General features: G+C 36.2%; 1 protein-coding gene across 1 annotated transcript in view; it reads left to right on the top strand.

The window, feature by feature from the left end:
• COG5 (component of oligomeric golgi complex 5) overlaps positions 1-21,261 on the top strand; it is a 173,255-nt gene that overhangs the window by 58,872 nt on the left and 93,122 nt on the right. The window contains exon 7 of the mRNA XM_041405419.1: positions 13,195-13,325. Coding sequence (XP_041261353.1) covers positions 13,195-13,325 — 131 coding nt within the window. The remainder of the gene's footprint in view (positions 1-13,194; positions 13,326-21,261) is intronic.

Genomic DNA, 21,261 nt, shown 5'->3' with positions numbered 1-21,261 from the left:
AAAGTCTTTTTTCATATACTTAAGTTGCAAATAAAACAGCAAAGGTCAATAGTAAAATCAATTAAGTGAATCAAAAGTTTTGTTTGATAGAATGGTCATGGGCTTGTTTTTCTCAGTTGGTAGAACTTAAGACTTTCCTTGTTGTGTGGTATTTGGGGTCATTAAGTACCCAGAGGGGTCAGGCTCAGGCTCAGCACTGTACCAGCTCTGCTGTGGTTAGGGAGTGTGCCTGCTGTTTGTCAGTAGCTCTCTGTTGGGCTTCTTGTGCCAGAGACATAGTTATGTAGTGTTAGGTAAATCCATTAGTTGATAACCCCAAGATTATCCAGTGAAGGAATACATGGCAAACGCTCCTGTGATACTGTGAAGGTGGAGATGTCAGTCACCTGTCAGTGGCCACCCCCTATAAATGAGCTTTAAATGGCTGAGGGGCAATTATGATGGAGGTGCATGGAATCATGAATGCTGCAGGAGGAGCAAAGGAACACAATGAACCGTCACCCTCTTCCATTACAAGCCCAAAAAAGCACTGAATGAAACTGTCAGGTGGAAGGTTCACAGCCCAAAGTTGCTGCCCCGTGCAGTGCATGTTTCAGTTGCCATGGGGAGCAGTGATTGCTAAATGTTTCCGTGAGCTCCAGGAGTTGTTTTATAATTAATGGAAAAGAAACAGAAAGTGAGGATTATTGAACATGATAGCACTTACAGTACTTGTTGCTCACAATATTGCTAAGCTGTGAACTGTTGCTCCGTGAAGTGTCTGCTTTCCAAGTTATCCATGCATTGTGCTCTGCCCCCATGTTGGAAGGAGCTTGGAGCTTGGCAGGAGCTTGGCTAAGGAGCTGAGGGCGAAATAAAGTCATGGAAGCTAACAGCCAAGACCACAGCTCATCTAGCAGCTTATCTCTTAGGATCTGTCAATAGAAATGATATACTGCTGGCTGAGATATCACAGAGATACATATTTGACAGTAATAAGTTTTACATATTAGAATTGCATGTGTTGTCGTGCTTCCAGACAAGGCTCTTTGCTGCTGCTGCCTCTTGATTTTCAGAGCTTTGGTAATTAATAGTTTTAAGTATATCAATATCATTAATTTTGAAGACCCTTGATAATCTTCATTTAATTTTCTACTGAAGTTGTTTTCTGGGTTTGATTTTTTTTTTTAAATTTTTTTTTTTTAGCTTGGCAAAACACACTTTCTGGATGTTGGAAAAATGTGAATCTTAATTGTGATGCAGTGTAACAATATCTTCAGGACTGGGTTTCTATTAGAAAGTTCAGTATATGCTATTGAAAAATTGGAATTTCCCTGTTTTTTTTTTTTTTTTTTTCCCTCCTGAAGGAAAAGGTGTTTAATTTTTTAAATAGTATTAATTTTTTTCTTTCCTGCTCTTGAAATTATTCATAACTAACAGCAGTAAATGTCACGAAATATGCTTTGTAAGGCTTAAGAAGAATTTATCAGACTAAATATTATTTAGAATTAGAACTGTAATAAAAATTATGATAGAATCTTAAAAGTACACAATGCACCTGTATGTTTTCTCAATTTTATTTTTAAGTATTAAATTGCTAAACATATTTTATTCTTCAAGCAGCACGTTTTTTCGTCCATTCAACTCTTTTGTGTTAATTATTAGATACAATAGGCTGGCAGATGTAGGTAATAAGAATTGGCTCATAGATTATTATGAAATTCTACGAAGAAAATATCCGCATTATTTATTTAATAACAGTTACTTGCTAAATTAAATGTTTTCCCCCATCTGTTAACAATTTGTGCCTTTAATGACTGAAAGACTTGCCTGAACTTATTGTTTGCTTCCTTGGATATGCAAACTTTAAAAAAAAAAGGGATTTATATTTTTAGCATTTAGCTCATTACTTTGAACTCTGCTACAATAGATACTGATTTTTAATTTTATGTCTCTGTGACATTAATGATAGTAGAACTCAAATGTGTCATCAGTACTGTATTAGAGAAGACTTAGCTTTTCGGTTTTATCCATTTGAAATAGAATAAAAACAATGGCTTCTCTCTCTGTTTACACTGATATTTAGTCATTTTGAGAAGACAAGTACATTTTTGTGAAATCTTAATCTATGGTAATTTTAAACCTTCATACATGCATGTGCTTCCTAATTTTAACACTATGTGTTTTTTGTAGAAAATCATGGTCAGTGTGCATGAAAGACTAACAGTGATGGATGATGCTAATCTTCTAAGTTGCCAAAGAACTTTTACAGGTAGCAGAAAAGGAGCGTGCCTCAGCTGTGTAATGGCAGTCCAGGAGCATGCTGTAGGTGTTTGTCCCCTTTTGTTCCGTGTTTGAGGAGCAGCTGTGCAGGTGGGCTGCTCCAATTCCCTTCCACTGGTGTTCACAGCTGGGCAATGATTTAAGCGTGTGATGCTGTGGTGAACACTGGAGCAGCTCTTGTGGGGTAGGGATGTGACATTTCCTTCAGCTTCCTGGTGTTCTTGTTAGAGCAGGTACAGCTAAACATTACAGTAAATGCTAAGGGTGAGAGTAATGGTTTATCAGTTTGTATCAAGGTAACTTTTTTATCAAATTGCAGTGAATGTTGTAGAGGGGACAAGAAAGGTTTTAAAACTTATTTTTTTTTTCACTATACAAATTGTACAAAATAGTTAAAGAATCCTCAGAGGCAACTGCTGTTGGTCTGTGTTGTGGTTAAATACTATTCCAGTTGAAAGGCCAAAAGACAGACATCTATGCAGGCTAACTTCAAATGCAAGTGTTGGAATATGAACACTGTTAGGTTCACTTTGGCTTTCAAACAACATTCTTTTATTGCCCATTTTTTTAGTACTGTTGCTAAGTTTTATTGTCGCTAGAAGAATTGGCAAGAATTCTGGCAGACTGGGCAGATTTCTGCCATAGGCTGATCTCCAAATTTCAAAAAAGATTTTACTGTAGGAGATAAGATATATTTCAAGAGGTTTTAAAATGTTGCTGTTATGTTCAAGTTGTCTACAGAAACGCTCTGTATAACACAAGGTTCACTTTGTTCTCCTACAAAGTATCTGAGGTACATAAAACCCTTGTGATTTATAACATATGCAACATCTGTTGACTCTAAAGATGATAAAACCAGGTAAATCTGCAACCAGTTGCAGGAAGTTATTGATGATATGACAAGTGAGGGGTGGGAGGACTTAAATATGCATTTATTGAAGACAAAAATTACATATATTCTAGAGTACTGAGGGAGTTAACATAGCTGTTACTAAAGAAAACGCAGTTCTGCTTCTGCAGAAGTGTTTTCCTGAAGGTGTAAGTATGAAAGGGTGAATAGTGGGTGTCGAAAAGAGGCAGGAGAGACCCATGAGAAGAGAGGAATATGAAAGAAATATTTGCAGCTTATATATATATGTAGTAAAGAAAAAAAGTAGTATTCCCCCTTATGCAGGGGCCAAGATAGCATGATTTTTTTATTACTTTGATTATATAGCACTGTAGCACTACTGATTCTAGTGTCTCCTGGCGTTTACAAGTGTATGTTAGAAATTACCTGTGTTCTCTCATGGGCAATCTGCATTTTTGGATGCACATATTAGTGCAAAAATAATGATATAAACTCAAAAATGTAGGATATATCTCACCAAAAAGAAAAAAAATAACGCAAACTAGCTAGTTCAGGGTGGTAATTGTAGACTTGTAGACCTGTAAGTCTGTAGCTGTCTATATATACCTTTATCCAGGTGTAAAGTATTCAAAAATAAGGTCAATAGCTATTGACATCATTTAATTAAAACTCACAAGTGAACCAAAATCTCTCCTGCCCTCCTTCGAAGGCAGTGATTCAGCGAAGAGTCAGCCATCTTTGCCTTCTCCACAACTAGTGGGATGTTTGAAAGAAGTTATTTCTGACTAAGGTTCTTGAGACACATTATCATTTTCCTTCATTTTCTTTTATCATTGCATGGTCTATTGCAACATGAGATAGTACTGATGGAAACTGAATCATTGCACGTTTACATAATGCTCTATATTGAGGAATTCTACTTAGCTATTGAACGATAATGTATTAATAAGATGTAAAAGCTGCCTGGTGTTTTCAGGCCAACATGTAAATTTAGGTTATATTTTGCATCTCTCAGCTCATAACTATTTTGCTGGCTTTAATGGCTTTCTTTGCAATGCCAACTTAGGCAAACAAAAGACAGCCAAAGTCACATACCTTCATCTAGGCGAGTCCTTATCTCAATTTCCTAGTCCAGAAAAGAGATGGTTTACTTCATCCACTCCATTTGGAAGGGCATAATTCTTCTACATGGGTTTATGGTGCAGTTGCAATATATTTTCAATGCAATTATCTCTGATAAATATGAGAGTACATTCTTTTCATCCTGCTTCATTTTATATGCTGATACGAGGCTCCACTTCAAGGACTGCTTATTGTTCACCTGTTGAGATTTCAAGAAATATTTTAGAGACGTAAAAATCCTGATTACTGTCTCCATGAAATTTATTAAAAACAAGCTTTATTCACCTCTTTGTTTTCCAGTTTTGGATGCTCTCTGAAATATGAGCAGAAATGAGCATTACCATTGGCCTTGCTAATGAACAAACAGTTCAAAGCTGTGGGCTTAGATGGGGAGGAAGTTGTCAAGGTGGAAAGCATATGATGGCACTCATATGCTTTTCACTCATACTCTTACAGATTAATGAAACCAAGCTGTATCAACGACACTGTATTTGTATCCTTTCACTACATTCCTTCATAATTTTCTGTCTGTTATTTTTAATCATTCTGTTATTCTCAGCTCTTTGAAAGCTGAAGTTCATTTGTTCTGCAATGCCCCATTTGGGCTACATCTCTCTCCTGTTCCATATTCTACCTTTCTGTCCCCCTTTCTGTTTTTGTCTCTTTCACACATGCTGTACATTTGCTTTGCATCTGTGATGCTATGAAGTCTGTTCAAAACCGAAATAGGACAACTAGATTTTTACTGGCAACATATTTTATTTTTACTTTGCTCCAAAAAAAGCCCAGGAGGAGTATTGACTTGTAGAGGTATTATTGCCAGAATAAATTTAATTTTAAAAGTCCATTTTGAAATTTTCTTTTGAATATTTTCTGATTTGTAGGCCAGAGCTGTGATAGAATACTTAGGGTGAAATTGGTTACAGTTCCACCCAAGTACTATTGATGAATGGCATGAATGTCACAGTTCTTCATGAGTATTTACCCTTACAGAAAGTTTAGAAAAAAAAATGCAGTTTTAGTTACTGAAAATGTTTTGGGAGCTCTTGAGGGAGTTTTCTCAAACCAGCCTGTTTTAAGAAGCTTACGGTGATTTTTAGAGTTCTAGATCCTAATGTTTCACAGTTTATCAATTTTAATTATATTAAAATACAATGCATGCATTCCTGCAGCTTAATATCCTCCATGGGTAAGGTGTCTGGGTCCATAAGTACAGTGTTCTGCCCCCGTGTCTAACTAGAATTCCTCATGCTGTAGCCTGTATCTCTTGCCTGTTGTGCGCCTCTGAGAAAGGTCTGTCTGTCAGGCAGCAGAAGATGCAGTTAGATCTCTTCTTAACCATTTCTGTTCAAGGTTAACAGACTGAGTTCTCTCAGCCTCTCCTCACACTCACATGCTTCAGTCCCCTCTCGTGGTGGTTCCCTCTTGGACCCATTTGTCAATGTCTCTGTTTTCTTGGGAGGAGTGGAGTACAGTGGCCTTACAAGTGACAAATAATAGGAATAGTGACTTCCCTCAACCTGCTGGGTACACCCAGTCTGGTACACAGCTGGCAGCCTTTGCCACAAGGTTGTACTGCTGGTTTAAGTTAAATTTTCTGACCACTGGGTCTGTTTCTGAAAGCTTCTTTCCTGCCAGTGAGCGCCCAACATGCTTGTGTGGACAGGGCTGTCCCATCCCATGTGAACAGGGCTTGACTCACTTTTGTTGAACTTCATGATGTTTTTTTCTGTCCTTTCCTCAAGATTGCTATGGTTCTTCAGAATGGCAGCACTGCTCTCCAGGGTGCTGAGCGCTTCCTCAAATTGCTGTCACCAGTAAGCTCACAGAGGGTTAATTCTGTCCTGTCACCCAGGTTACCAACAATGGCATTCAGCAGCCACCAGCTGGATATGGGGCTGCTGCCTGCTCCCCTTGGAGGGCACAATAGAAAGTAGCAGGTTTAGTAGGTCGTGGTGAAGTAAGGTTGTGAGTCTGCATTCAGGGGTGAGGGGGAGGGATGGGGGAGATCTAATGGTGCGTGGGAGGGGGAACCTTAAAGGAGTTCAACAACTCTTGCTTTAGGCCTAAGTGAGTGTGGGAGTCGTGTGGTATAACTTGTGATTAGACCTAAGTAGTGTTTGTCTTGGTGTGTTAAGCTATTTTCTGAATCATGGCATTTTCACAGGAATGTCTCCAAAATTTGGTGCTCATTGTTAAGTCAGTGATGATGATAAAAATAGATATCAAGCTCATTTCCATCAGTTCCAGATCTTGCGTGGCATCTGATTTCCAGCCCAGAGAGCAGTAGGAATTAACTCTTCCATCAAGACAACTTAAATGCAGCTTTAATTTAATTTAAAAATAGCTAGTCAGTCTTCCTCACTGCTCCCCCATAACTGTTCTCTATTCTGGGTGTGTTTTTTTGTATTTTTGCATGCAGTCTGGAGAGAAGCAGCAGGCTTTCTCTGTAGATAGTATTGGACATATATGATTATTACAGCACTACTAAATATTTTAAATTAAACCATATTCTATTAAAAAGCCAAGAACAATCTTATGGAGGGAACAAAACTGATCCCAAGTGCAGGATGACAACCCATTCTTTCTAATTCCAACCTGCCTTTACATTTAAAACTTCCTGCTTTTTTTTTGACGTACTAGAAAATGTTCAATTTTTTCATATCTACATGGTCTCTGAACTTGAATGTTGAATTCTCGCTTTTCTTCTGAAGTAAAGTTTTGATCAGGTAAGATCATGCTCCATCATTGGAAGTGTTCGAGATCAGGCTTAACAGGGCTTTGAGGAACATGATATCATGAAAGTTGCCCCTGACCATGCCAAGGGGTTGGACTACATTTTTTTTAAAGCCCCCTTCTGAGCAAACCATTCTGTAATAATATAACATACGTGACAGGTCTCTTTTACAGTACAAGATAATTGTCTGTGTTTAAATGAGCAGTTAAAGTTTGGCTTTCTTTGACTTGTATGCTTTTCACCAGTTTGGTTTTGGTACTAATGACCTGATTTCTTTAAAATGAAACCAGTCTTGGATTGAAATGAAGAGCTGAGAAGTGCTTTGCTCTGTTTTTATTTTTCATGTTCCCCTTCACTAGGGACATCTGTCAGAGACTATACCTGGTTGTCTGATATTTCCTTTTCTGGACTTAAACAGAAAGAGTGTGTTAATATGCTGTCTGAGAAAACAAGCAAATACAGAGCCAAGGGGCCCCACTCAGTTTCTGTCTCCAGCAGGACAGTTTTCACTCAATGTTGTTCAAACAGCTAAAAACTGAAATCTTATGTATTATGCATACAAGTTTTTAAGATGGTAGAAATTGCTTAAATAAGGACCAGATTTCATAGGAACTTAATGGCACTCCAGGGACACAGACAGTTTTTATTCTCTGTTGTTTCACTGAAGAAATGTTTGCAGGAATTTTGCCATATAGGAAAAGGAAAGATACCAAGAGTTTTGAAACTAACTGGCATTTCAGTAAAATAATTTTTTTCTTCCTCTTTAATAATGAATTAATAATACCTGCAGAAAAACCCTCAGAAGTAATAATTTAATATTAAAAATTAATAATTTTGTAAGTATATTCAAAGTATATGACGTTGTGTATTGCACCTAGTATAGAGCAATTACATTCTTATTTTGAACACTTTACAAGGCATTGTAATCTATGCAGTTTTGATAGGAGTTAACATCTTTTTCTGAAGAGCTCAAGTTGCATAAGATAGATGTAAGATATTGTTTAATAGTACCAGTAGTGGAATCACTTTCACTTGATTTAAAGGCTTAATATGAGGCTTGCTTCAGCAAGCGCTTTGGTGCCTGGTGCAGAGTGTGGGGCAGTCATTTCTGCTTAAGTGGAGAATTAGTCTGGTTAAAACAGAACATAAGCAAGGATTCTTTTTGGAGGCATCAGATTCCAGTTTGAACACTTAGAAATTTGCCTGCTCTTGCTATTCCCCACCTGTTCTATGTGCATCAATTGCGTGGCAAATTTAAGTGTCTCCATGCAGCAGACCGCTGTTCTTAAGGTAGGCTGTTCCCTTATTTCACCTAGTGACTAGAGTTACATTGTAAAACCTTACATTGCTTTCACCAGAGGGTGAGCATTGGTCTGCTGCTGAGGTATTGGGATCTCAGGCTCTCTTCTCAGGGCTTTAAATTAGCTGCATTGACAAAAACAAACTAATTGGCATATTCAGGCCGAGCAGCATCCTGGGTTGTTGGTTCAGATACAGGTGAGGCAAAGAGGATATCCTTCCTGTCCAGTAACTACTGCTGTAACTGACATTTCCCTTAAGACCATGGAAGATAAAAGGAACAAATATTCTAAACAAAAGTTTAGGTTCAGTTTCATGAACATCTACCAATGCACACAGGAGTCTTCTATAATAGTTCTTGATAAATCATGTAGCCTGTCATCTTCTGCATACTTAAATCCCAGCAGAACTCTTGGGTATTATTTAGACCTGTTGATTTTTTTGAATTTAAATTAGTAATTTCTTTAAAAAATGTAATTTTTCTTCACTATGGAAAAATAGCAGTATATTCTTAGGGTACAGCTATTTCTAACATTATCTGCAACTAAGACTGCAGAATCAAGTAAAACAAATGACCAGTGCTAGAGAAATACACCTCAAACCTTCCTCAAAGAGGGAAACAAAGATCTGTGATTTTATCATTCTATGATTTTATTTAAAATGTCAAGAATGGGTTCTGTTCCATTAATACCCTCTCCCCCCATTCCCAGTCTCCCATGGAACACCTTTTAATTTGTCATTGGATTCTTGCATTTGAGGGGAGTTACGTGTCTGCAGACCTTAGGTGTTTGCTCCTGGGGAATCCACTTTGGATGTTCCAATTTCCTCTTTTTCCCCTCTTTATTAGTGTCGCTGAGGTTGGTTCTCAGAGCACAGAAGGGTTTCTCTTTTGACTCAAGTAGCCTCTTGAGTCATGCAGCTTAATCACGTTGGTTTATTGCTGTCTTTTGTTTTCCTCTTTGTTAGTGCACCTGATTGTTCTCAGTAGTCTTCTGTTGATTCTCTAATTTCTAGCAAAAGCTCAGAATCAATTCAGTCTATATCAAGAATGTAATACAGTTTTTGTGGAGCTCACAAGGGTGCTAGCATCATAGTTATCTCTGTTCCAAAACATATTTCATTCCTTACAGAAAGTTGCAATTTCTAATCTTGATTCTGTATTATCACAAAGAATATTTGAGGTTAAAAAATGAGATCACATAATAGAAAGAATCTGTGTTGGTGAGTCATTTAGATTAAGGAAAGCTAATCGTGTTGCTCAAAGTACTGTTTTTCTGCCTAATGTTCTATCTGCATGTTGGATTTGTCTGTCTATGAAACTCCTCTTACATAACTATCTGGGAAATACTGCTTTAAAAAAATGTATTTTCAAGCAGTATCTTAACCAGTAGATTAGAAAAGTTGTTCAAGCTTAGTAAATGAAGAAAATTTAGTATTGTAGTGACAAAAATATTTGTTTTATTAAAAAATACAACCTTGGTAGGCTGAAGTAGATTATATATGTCACTTATTGCTAGGTCTTAGTGTATTCTGCCTTGACATACAATATTTTTGTTCAAGAAAATGATTCAGCAGGCAGTCTGTATTTAAAGCTCTTAGAAAGTAAGTTCCAGCTGTGCTTTCCGAGTTTATTGGGGTGTGATAGAAGGGAAGCAATACCAACACCCAATGAGAGTTAAGGATTTGCCTTTATTTTCTCAAACCTATATAAAGAGGTAGAATTATCAGAAGGATGAGAGGTAAAGGAATGTTTATAGGACTGGAGCTCCCTCCTCTAATTTGCTCTCTGGCTGTGCTGAGAAGTGGCTGGAGCAGCCTGTGTTGCTGCTGGGAGGGCAATGCCTTGGTGGCTGCTCCAGCCCTGGCACATGGTGATACAAGATACTTAGATTCTAATTTGTTAAAAACACAAATCTTCCCAAAGATATCAAAATGTTATACATATGCTTTTACAATCTCTTAAGGGAGCGATGTCAGTTATAAATATATGCTCACTAAATCTTTTAGAGTTAATACAGTAATAGTTTTACTGCAGAATTTAAGGTTAAAGCAGATGGAAAGCTGACATGCTTTAAACTGGACGCCAGTCCCCCCCAGAGTCTGTGCTGGCTGATGGGTGAGCCATTGTTTTTGGTTAATTCCTGACGAGTAGATACAAGTACCTTACAGCCCATGTCCCACTCACTTCTGATCGTGTTCACAGTGTTATTGACTGACTGTGCACAGCAAGAAATAGAAAAATGATCACATGAGTAAGTGCCTGAAACAAAATCCTACATTTGCTACTCCCTGAGTTAATAACCCATAGCATTTTTGTTGTGTTCGCTTGACAGGGTTTCTGTACTAACTAAAACTGACTGGTTGGAATGTGTGAGTTCCTCTGCAATATCTTAAATCAGATCCTAAATACACAGCTATTTTGGGTATTATCTGGCTGCTCTTACATCAACTGCCCTTCTGCTTGGTTTCATCGTGCTGTCCAGGGAAGCAACATCACTCTTGAGAGTGCACAAGTGTAGAGATTTCTAATATCTTTTCTGCATAGACAACAAAAACTATCAAAAGACACATACCCTGCCTGTGTTACAGCTTCTGCTCCTGCATAAGAATGATGGGAAAGCACTTGCAGGTGTTTCTGACATAGGCCTGCTGTTCTTATGAAAACTGCTTTTCTTTTGAAAACTGTGTAATAGCTAGAGCTTCCTTACTGTTAGAATAGCACCTAGGAGCATCTACAGTCCTAGCCACTGAACCTACAGAAAGGCCTGCTGTTTTGAAGTCCTGCTGAAATGCATTGTTCCAAGATATTTTGTTGGGATTGCAGAAAATTTGGAGCAAAGTTGTAGATTTTAACAGATTGGCAGGAGGTGGCTGCCAGTCGGAGACACAGATGGAGGTTTTTGGAGAAGCCAAAGCAGCATGGTCTTTCTGTTCTTTTCTTAAAACCATCAGGAGGATTAGATTTTTAGCATGTGAGGTGACTTAATTTAGATTTTGAGATGAAACACAACAGGAAGAAATGGTACCTTTTTTAGTAATCTTCCTCAGATTTTCTGTGGATTTAGGAGATGATAACCATATTTTAATTTTGTTTTGTTTAGGTAGCCTGGGCTTCCAGATTATGACTTCATGCCATAAGTGAACTACACAGCAGTTTCTGTGTTTGTGGTATATGTAAATATTTGGTAGTATTTGTACCTTTTTTAATCTCATGTTGCCAAGAAACTTCCTCAGAGTTTACTCTGGCAGTAGAGGGAATCTGTGATAGCGTTTCCCTCCTTTTTTTTTTTTCTGTGGGGATGAAAGAAAAGGGTCAGAAAATTAGTCTTCACATTCAAGACACTTGCTCATTGGAACCTGTTGGCAATTCAATGTTAGTTTTAATGGGTTCATATGCCAGACCTGTAGAGATGCAGCTTAGTCACAGCAAAAAGTTGCATGGAAGTAAGGGGTAAGTGTGGCTGCTCTGGCCCATGCCAAGAGCAGCTCTGTAAACACGCCAGCACACAGGGCTGCATGAATGGCCTGTGCTGGCCTGCTGCTCAGCTGACCCTTGACCCCTCTGATCCATTTTTAAACAAATGCATGCAGGGAAAAGCATTTGCAGGCCTATTCTTAGTAGACTAAAACCTATTTCACATACTGTACTGTTAAGAGAGATGATTTCCTTTATGCCTTTACTAAGCTTTATGCAGTATTTCAGTAAGCTTTTTGTTTTGATTTCTTATATGGTATTTTTCATGTGCAGGTACAGGAATGTTCTCTACATAACTGTGAAATTATTCACTTGGAATTCTGTGTTCAGTTGTGAACGTGTCATTGCTGAAATTAATCTGAGAATTAGATTAGTTTATTGTGAATAAACAAAAATAAATGGCTACTAAAGTGAAAGATTATTTGGCAAAGATTTAAAAGTTCGGTTAGCTTAGTTAAAATGTTTAAGTCTTTGCCTTAATTAACTTACTGTGAGGAGTAAAAGGAAGATAATTGTATTAGGAAGTCATAGAGAACTGGTTATAAATGGAAATAGTGGAACATCATCTTATGAAGGAAGAATCTGATACTGTGTGAAATGCCTTGGCCATTATTTTGTTAGTTTTATTTGATCTCTCCAAAAAAGCAGTGGAAAACCTGTTTCATTAAGCTAAATGTTGAAAACTGTGTAAATGAGAGTAGTCCTGCATTATATTGGTAATAAGCAGTAGTGTAAAAGTCTAGGCTACCTGGATGTGGAGAATTGGATTAATATAAATCCAGAAAGATAAAAAAGGAGGAAAAAATCATTGAGAAAAGTTGAATTTGTATAGATTTTATTGCTGCAGTTGCCAGTCCAGCCCAGTAATTTCTAGCTACCTGGCTGATGGTGATTTCCATGATGGTAATGATTTTTGTGATGATTCTGTAATTAAAAAGGAAAAAAAAAATCTTATTTTTTTCTTTTTGTACCATTTTTTTGTCTTTGATCCCAAATGTTTAGTAGTGCAATTTAAGTACATGAAGTATAATTTGAGCCTTTTAATGCATCTTTAATTTCAGATCTTGGAGCAAATTACACCTATTCGAACATCTGGTTAGACAAGTTTAATGATCTAGTTAATTCTTTGGGGCAAGGATACGATTATTGCCTCTTTTTGGTCTGTGATTTTGATTCTGTAGTTCCTAGAACTCATGTTTTGCACCTCTTCAGCAGTCTCTGGGTCTAGAGAAATGTGTTAAACTAAATATATTCAATGTCCAAGTTTTCTTAAGTAATAATCCTCTGATTTTCAGTTTTTTTCTGGTATAAGACATTAATGTACTGTATTGTCAAGTGTTGTATACAAAAACTTCCCTTGGAAATGACTGTAACTTTGAAATGTTTTAGCATGCTTAAAATGTTCCATTATCCTGTGTCATGCTTATCAATGTTTTGTTGCTTTTATAGATTATCTTTCTCAAGGGATAGATCTGTCTGGAATAGAAGTGATTGAAAATGACCTGCTTTTTATTGCAAGAGCTCGTCTTGAGGTGGAAAACCAGGCTAAAAGGTTGCTTGAGCAAGGTGTGGAGACTCAGGTAAAATACACTTTGTTCTTTACTTCCTTTCAAAAGCAAAGTGCAAAAGAATTTGAGCTTGATTTCTTTTGCTTTGTGTAACACTGTCCAGTGTAAATTAAACAAAAAAAAAGTCCTATGTGAGAAATTCTCACACATGACTATATTCAAATAGATTGGCAAAACTGGTCTTGTACAGTATTTGCAAGAATACAATTTTGCAGGATCTGACCCTGTAATTTGGAAGAAAGTAGGTAAACTGTAAACACTGTCAAAAAAGCTTGATGCATTCAGCACCATACACAGCACTACCAATGTTGCCAACAGTTATAGAGGAATATGAAAAATGCAGTTTCTTAAAACTGTAAGAAGATTTCTGCATTTGAGCTGTGCAGAAATATATTGAAAAGATTTGAAAGATTTGCATTAAAACTTCAAAGAGCAGTTCAAACTTTGAGGTAAATATTCACTGTAGGGAAATAAAAACGAATATGTGCAATTGCATTCATTCATATTAAATGTAATTATTGACATCTTAATAACTTGGCTACATGTGTTAACTATTTGCAGTATCTTTAGTGCTATTTTCTTGCCTTTGTAAAATTTAATGTTCCTTCGTCTATACTTTTTTATATTCTTCAAAACCAAAAATATTTAAAATCTTCATTGCCAGAGTGAGAGGAGAAATCTGGTACAAGTTTCTATCAAGTTTGGATCATAAATTAGAGAACAAAGAGGCTTTAAACAAGAAATTTTTATGCTGTTTCTTACCAAGTGTTGAACTTCTCTGTAAGTCAAAGTAGCATTTGTTTATACTGTTGTAGATTGTAGACATGAAAATAGAATTTATACAGAATAGAAAATCTACTGAATAAATTGGCTTGATTAAACAATTGAGGATTAAAATTTTTTGGTATGTCTTTAACTTTTACTTAGATCTATCATTTAATCTAATTTTCTGAGGTAGGAAGTCATGGTTGTGGTACTTCGACTATTTGCTGATAACAAAGTGGTGGGAAAAATCCATCACATTTTTCACCAGATTACTATTCCAGTGTTGAAACTTCTGGCTATTTGAGCATATTGCCAAGCTGTGATTGCACTTTTTGCAAGCTATGAAGCATGTAGGTTATTAAATAAAGATTGACAGAAGATAGGGCCTAGGAAAAAGCAAGTGGACATTTATTTTAAATGTAGCAAAAGTCTTCATCAATGTGAACTTGTTCTAGTTTTTCATGTCAGATTTGACCTTCTCTGATAATTTTCTCTTCATATTAAGTACTAAAATGGAACTGACAAAGAAACCCTGGGGAAATCAATCCCACTCCACCTGAAAAATAGACAGATTTATTAGGTGTTCCAGGCTGTCTCCAGGTAATCAAGAGATTATTAAAGTATATGCCTGTTGTGCTTTAGCCAGGGGCCTGTTTCCAACAAATGGAGGAGTGTTTGGAAGAAAATTATTAGTGCTTACTCATATCAGAAATGGGGATGTTTTCATGAGGAGGTGTTTGGTTATGGATCACAGGTTTGTTGTTGGATATGATTTGTGAATTTAAGGTTGAGAACAATAGTTTGCTTTAGAAAATACATATGCAGTCATTGCCCAAAAAATCTAGAATTTGAAATGTGACTAGTGAATAGCATGTCTTTGATTCCTGTTATTGTGTTTTACTGACAAGCTGATTTACATCTATACCTTCCAACCCCTGAAACTTCCTGAAAGAGTACATGGGACCTTCATATTTTCTCCTGTATTAGCTACTAAAGAATTCCTCTGATGAACTGTCTTCCTGCCAGTATGTATTCTGGTGGCTGTCTGTACCTTTGAGAATAGTGCATCTGTATTTATCTAGGTGTTTCTTCAGTTATTTGATATTCATATTTGCAAATGCAATTTTAGTTTGCACCCTTGTTTTCATCTGCTGTGTAAATATGAGATCAGTTGCCTGCATAAGAGTAAGCTGTACTTCTACATTTCATGTAGCTCTTTTCAGCAACACCTTAAAAGAAAAATTACCCTTATGTCTCTGTTTTAGAGTATTTCACCTAAAAGAGAAGCAGGAAGTGGAAATGCATTTTAAAAAGTAAGACTGGAAGTATTTATTTTTAAACAAAAGTCATTAGAATTCAGTGAATGTCTTCTCTAGAATTCAGCTTTTTTTTTTCAGAGATACTGCTTGAAGTTGCTCTGACAAAAAGAACAGAGCTAAAAAGTCTAAACTGCTCCATTTATAATTTCTATATATCTCCTTTGATTTGGATAGAGATTTTTTTTGTTATTGTTTATTTAATGATGTGTAAGTCACATGCTAGTGAGCTGTGCACAGATTCCCCCAAATGAAGTCCAGCAGTAGCACATGAAAGCAGATACTTATACCTATGTAATACATTGTATTTTTCTCTTCAGTGTGATTCATGTTTTTATGGCATGTCCAGCACTGTCGTGTTTGTGTATTTCTCAGAAAAAATGAAACTTCTTTCCCCTATGGAAATGTGGAATTAGCCATTGACTTCTTTAGAAGGGAAGCCTTCCACTCCTGTTCCTGGTGGAATCTTAAACCTGCCATCTGGGTATAAACTAGAAGTTTCTGTCAGTGTGTCTAGACTTAACTGGCTCTCATAGAGCTGCAAACCACACTTGCCTTCCTAATCCTTTTGGAAACAGAAAGTTCTCTTTGCTATTGTTGACAAAAGTAATACAAATAATAGCAAACCCAAGCACACAGGTACCAGTGGCTACAGGCAGGTTTTTATTGTTCACTGTGCTTTATCAGGCACTCCTAGTGTACATAGCACAGATAGACAGTCCTTCATGACCCACAGAACAATTTAAAGAAAATGGATTCTAACCCCATCTTTATTTCTGTTCCTAAACTCCTTGCTGGCTTTCCTTCATACTGCAAGCAGGCTAATGGCAGATAGGACAGGAAGCAGTAAAGACTGCTTTATCAGAGATTTATCAAGAACTTGATTAAAAGCCACCCTTCTAACAGAAGGGCCAGCAATGTATTCTGCTTTAAAATTTTAAAAAAGAGAAAATTTTTAAAAAGAGATATATCTTCATCTTGCAAACCACCTGAAACATCTCCATCATTTCTTTTGCTCCCATTGAACCCTAGGCTAAAGAACCTAGATTTGCTCTTGGCACCACTTCACCCCTGTTTTCAACAGCAAAATTGTGCAAAGCAGACCCGAATAACAAGAAATTACTGGGGAAAAGAGAAATTTGTTAAGATTACCATAGCTCAGTTCCAGGTAGAGCAGTTTTTCCAGACATAGTTTTGTGTCTGCTATATTTAAAAGTGAGAAAACTTTCTCTGCAACTTAGCTCATGCTTCAGACCTTTCCAGCTGTATATTGCCATGCTAGCTGTTGGACTTACAGCCAGGAATAAGCAAACTTAGCTCTACCTGGTAATGGCAATATTGGTAGCTTTAGGAGCCAGCCCATGTGTGTGCAGAAAAGAGCTGCATTTCCATCTCCTCCATCCTCTTAAAACATGGCCTTAGTTCTGAGCTAGGTTCAGTGCTTTAAGCAGCAGCTATGGGTCTCTGTGTAACAAGGATGGATTTTTGCATGTGTGAAATACATTAGGGACGTATGTTCTTGCTTGTGACTTTACTGATAGCAGTTGTAATAATTAGGATATAGGTTGTGAGGTATCAATGGTACCATTAAAGATTGATTTAAATATAGTAGAATGTGGTGTAGAAATGAGAGCAGAATTCAGATGGGTTTGCACTTCAAACAGTTTGTCCTTCTGTGTGTTACAGAAACATTCTGTATATTTGACCACAGAATAAAAATTTTTCTTACTTGTCTCTTGGAGGAATCTGTAGATGTCTGACTAGGATTAAAATTTTGGGTTGGTTTGGTTTTTTTTTTGGTTTGGTTTGGTTTGATTTGTTTTTTTTTTTTTTTTTTTTTTTTTGGTGTTTGGTTTCTTTTTTAAGTTTTAGAGAAATTATGTGATGTCTTATTGTCCAGTTTCCTGTATATAAGGTGTGGACAAATCTACTTACCCGCCTAGCATGAATTTGGAGAGAGTCAAATTCACTGATAATTCATTGAAATTCTTCTGGTGATCATGTAATGAAGTGTCCCAGTTGTGTTAGAGAAAGAAATACTTAGATGTAAGCCTAATAAGTATACTTTGTTAAATTGGGTGTGTTGGTTTTTTCAAAATACATAGATTTATTTTTTCCAAAATGAAGAGCTTTGCTAATTATAGCCTTGCAGAATAAAGAACGGGGGAAAATAAAATAGAGAAATAAATCCTAAACTCTACTTCTGACACTTGTTCAAATGGTGGATTTTTATACACAGGATAAATAGGTAAACAGTATGAGCTGAAGAATTTCTTAGTTATTCACATTGTAGCATCTTTGTACTGTTGTTATTTCGGGCATATTTGGGGGTATTTTGAGTTTTCATATAGTAATTAATTGAGAAGAATTTGTTTTGTGAATTATTCTGCTTTGCATTCTTTTTCATGCTGAACCTTTCTTCTCAGTTGTTGTCTCTGGAAAAAGTACAGCTTGTTTTTACATTAAAAATATTATTAACTAGATGTATATGCATAAGTGTTTTTGACTAATGCTGTTTAGTGCCTGAGAAAAGTGATGGGAGGATGAAGTGTGCATAATTAACCAGTTGTCTGGAGGTGATTATCCAGGAGTTGCTCAATTTATCTCAGTTCAGTCCCTAAGCTAGGTGCTTGTATTGTACATCTTGCAGTGTTATGGCAAAATTGGTGAAATTAGTCTGAGATCTCTCATAGACCAGCATTTAATCTCTTGTCAAGGATCTCTAATAGGTCTTGTTTCTTATTCCCCAAGGGGTTGGAGGGGAAAGTATGTACATAATTGACCAGTTATCATCATTTAGACACAATCATCAAGAAATTGCATAATTTATTTCATTTCAGCTTCCTCTGAGTTGAGTGTTTATCTACCACAGCTTGCAGAGTTATGGCAAGATTGGTGAAATTGTTCTTAAATAGGTCGTAGGTCACTGTTCCATCTAATATCAAGGATCTTAATTAATATATGCACTTACTATCCTGTGGCAGCATTTTCCAGTCACGCAAATGCACTTCAAGGTGTTTGAGATATTCAGATATTAAGAATGGTTGGTATTGGGCTCCATTTTTCACTTTCTTGTTGAAATAATAATAGCGTTGTGTTTTCTAATTGCTTCTAATTATTATACCAAAAGTGTGGATGGCTCTTGGAGCATGACTGTTTGGGCAGGGTCCTGTGATTTTGAGATTCTCAGCTTCTTTGAATCTCATCTACTTTAGCAAGAGTATGTATTGTGCTGAAACCTTCCTTTTTCTAGATTAGTTCATGATATTTGAACACTTTGATTTAAATCAAAGTATGCCTGCTGTTTTTTGCTGGTTTAGTGTCATCTTCAGATGAATGCTTCATTGTGAAATGGACTGTGCAAGTGCATGAATATGCTTTTCTAAAGTTGTCAAGTCTGTGAAGATGTGCTTGACTGTAGGACAAAGTCTAATGTTGTAGCAGGATGTCATTTCGTGTGCCCTGTGTTTGTGCAGGGGCCTCTTTAATGTTCAGCTTTAGTTCATTTAGCTTAGAATCTGTTACATTACCCACACTGATGTACTGTGCTAGTGAAAAGCACAATTTCTAGTTTCCAGATGTTTTTGCCTACACTTTGCTGCTTTTAGGTATTACCTATCATATTTTGTCATACCTTTTAAATAGTACAAGCCCTTTTGCACTTCAGCATGTCAGTGGGATTGATTGCTGTTATGTAGATGTACATAACTGCATAGGTGTGCATAATTACAAAATTATCATTAGAATAGCAAATGAAGTAGAAAAAAATAAGAAAAGAACCCCTCCAATCTGGCTCATAGCCATTCATCTTTTTATCCATGTACTGCTGGTTACCCTCATAAAAAGCCTGGAATAACTAGAGTTGAAATACTACTAGAGTATGCTTTTAAAAGTACAAAAGTAATCGTTGCTTCTTTCTTTTTTTTTTCATTTTCTTTTTATTCTGACATTTATTTCTATCTTGAAAGCTAGTAGTTGGAATTTAACCTCATTACTGTCAAAAGTTTAACCAATATAGTACACTTTAGGCAGTAGTTGTTATATTTCCTTATTATACCACAATCTTGATTCCCTGCAGGAGATCCTGATGGAAACTAGACTGAGACAGTAATTTTGTAATGGAGTGATTGACTACAGTATGATATAGAAATATAAGGCATTTCTGATTATTCAGATTGAAGTCAGTTATTTGAATCTAGAGTAAGAAGACCGAAGTCTTATCTGTAAAGAGGAAAATTTGAACCTGCTTGCTAGTTTTGGCGTAAGATGAGGGTGGTAGCTATAGTTGGCTTTAAATCATCTAGTTTTGTTTAGTGAAAATGGAGTATGAAATCCAAAGTTTTTTATTTAAATTCATGTTAACCACCCATTTTACTGCTTATTCTGATTGTAATGTAGACAGAGAAGACTTATTCCAACATGTTATACCTGTCATATTGGCTTTTGTTGTGAAAGATCACAGTGGCATTTTGGTCTGTTTAATTAAAATCCTACTAACTTATACTGTTTCTGTCCTTTCCTTTAGAGTAGCTCTGTATACATATGGAGAATTTTCACTTAATGTGTTAAATGTCTTCACAAGTTTTACTCTGTCCTAACCTTTTAGTTTCTTTGTCGTAGAAATATACTCATGTTGCATTATTCAATTTTATTTTTCATCTTTAGTCTTATGGTTATGGTTTTCATGATCTTGTTAACTTGCTAAATCAGATTCCTTCATCTGGCCATCTGGTGCATGGCACTACTGAAGGAGTTTTCTATAAATCTAAATTATTTTTTCCTTGAACTATTATATTACGATGTGATGCAGCAACGTATGGCTCATCTAACAACCAAAAAATGTCTTCCAAGTATATAATAGTTATATCCCATATCTGAACAGTAAACTTCATGGGGATTAACAGAACCTTATAACATTTTCCCTTTACTATTCTGGTCTAAAAGGAGTTTGTTTTATCTTAAAGTATGATCTAATGGAACTGAAGTGTTAACCACGCCTCAGTAATTCAAAATCGCCAAGCTAAACACTAAGCATGAATTTATACCTCTGAACTATGGATTAAAATAAACCACAGATTTCTCGGCAACATAATCGGCTGGTACTGATATAACCTAGAATATCCTTTCAGTTTCCATAGGAACAGATGATAGAATGTTTTGAATCTTGGAATAGCTAAAATGAATGTCTGACTTCAATGTAGTTCACTTTTACTTTGCAGCTTGGAATCTCTGCTTGTCAGGGCTAAAAATGTGCATTAAAAAGGATGGTGGAATATTGGCATTATACAAATTAAAGTGGTTTTAGGAGCAGTAGAAACAACAATAGCAAAAAATAGTATTGGAAGTAAAAATGTTTCTATGCATAATTCTTCAGGTGTTAGCTCTGTATTTTATTATACAGGTGCAAAAGGTGTTCTGAATTCCAGAGGAAAAGAGAAACATTAATTATTCCTTTCTGTTAATGGCTCATTTATTGAATGTTGTACAAAAAAAACCCAAAAAAACCTGTCTTGTTAGTAATCTCTAAATTTCATGTCTAACCATTGTTTAATCTCACTGTGTTACATTGTGTTAGGTGTATTTTTGGATTGAAGTAATTTGTAGAACACAAGAAAACTTCATGTAGCCAGAAAGAAAAGATCAGCAAAATTTAAATGGAATATGTAGTGTGTTATTTAGGTGACTACAGCAAGAAATAATTATTGAACAACAGGCAAGGAAACATGCCAGCTGGAGTAGTACCTGTTTTATTAGATGTTTGACCTTGCTTTAACAGGTCATGCTAAATCAGAGGAGGTATGCTTTGAGTGTAAAAACATTAGCAATATTTATTTATTTGTCTCTGAGATAAGTGGGTATGTAACTCC

Source organism: Onychostruthus taczanowskii, unplaced genomic scaffold, assembly GCF_017590055.1.
Source record: "Onychostruthus taczanowskii isolate IOZ18803 unplaced genomic scaffold, ASM1759005v1 scaffold23, whole genome shotgun sequence".
NCBI classification, from domain to species: domain Eukaryota; kingdom Metazoa; phylum Chordata; class Aves; order Passeriformes; family Passeridae; genus Onychostruthus; species Onychostruthus taczanowskii.
The sequence above is the reverse complement of the archived record's forward strand: the minus strand, read 5'-3'. Positions and strand labels throughout refer to the sequence as shown.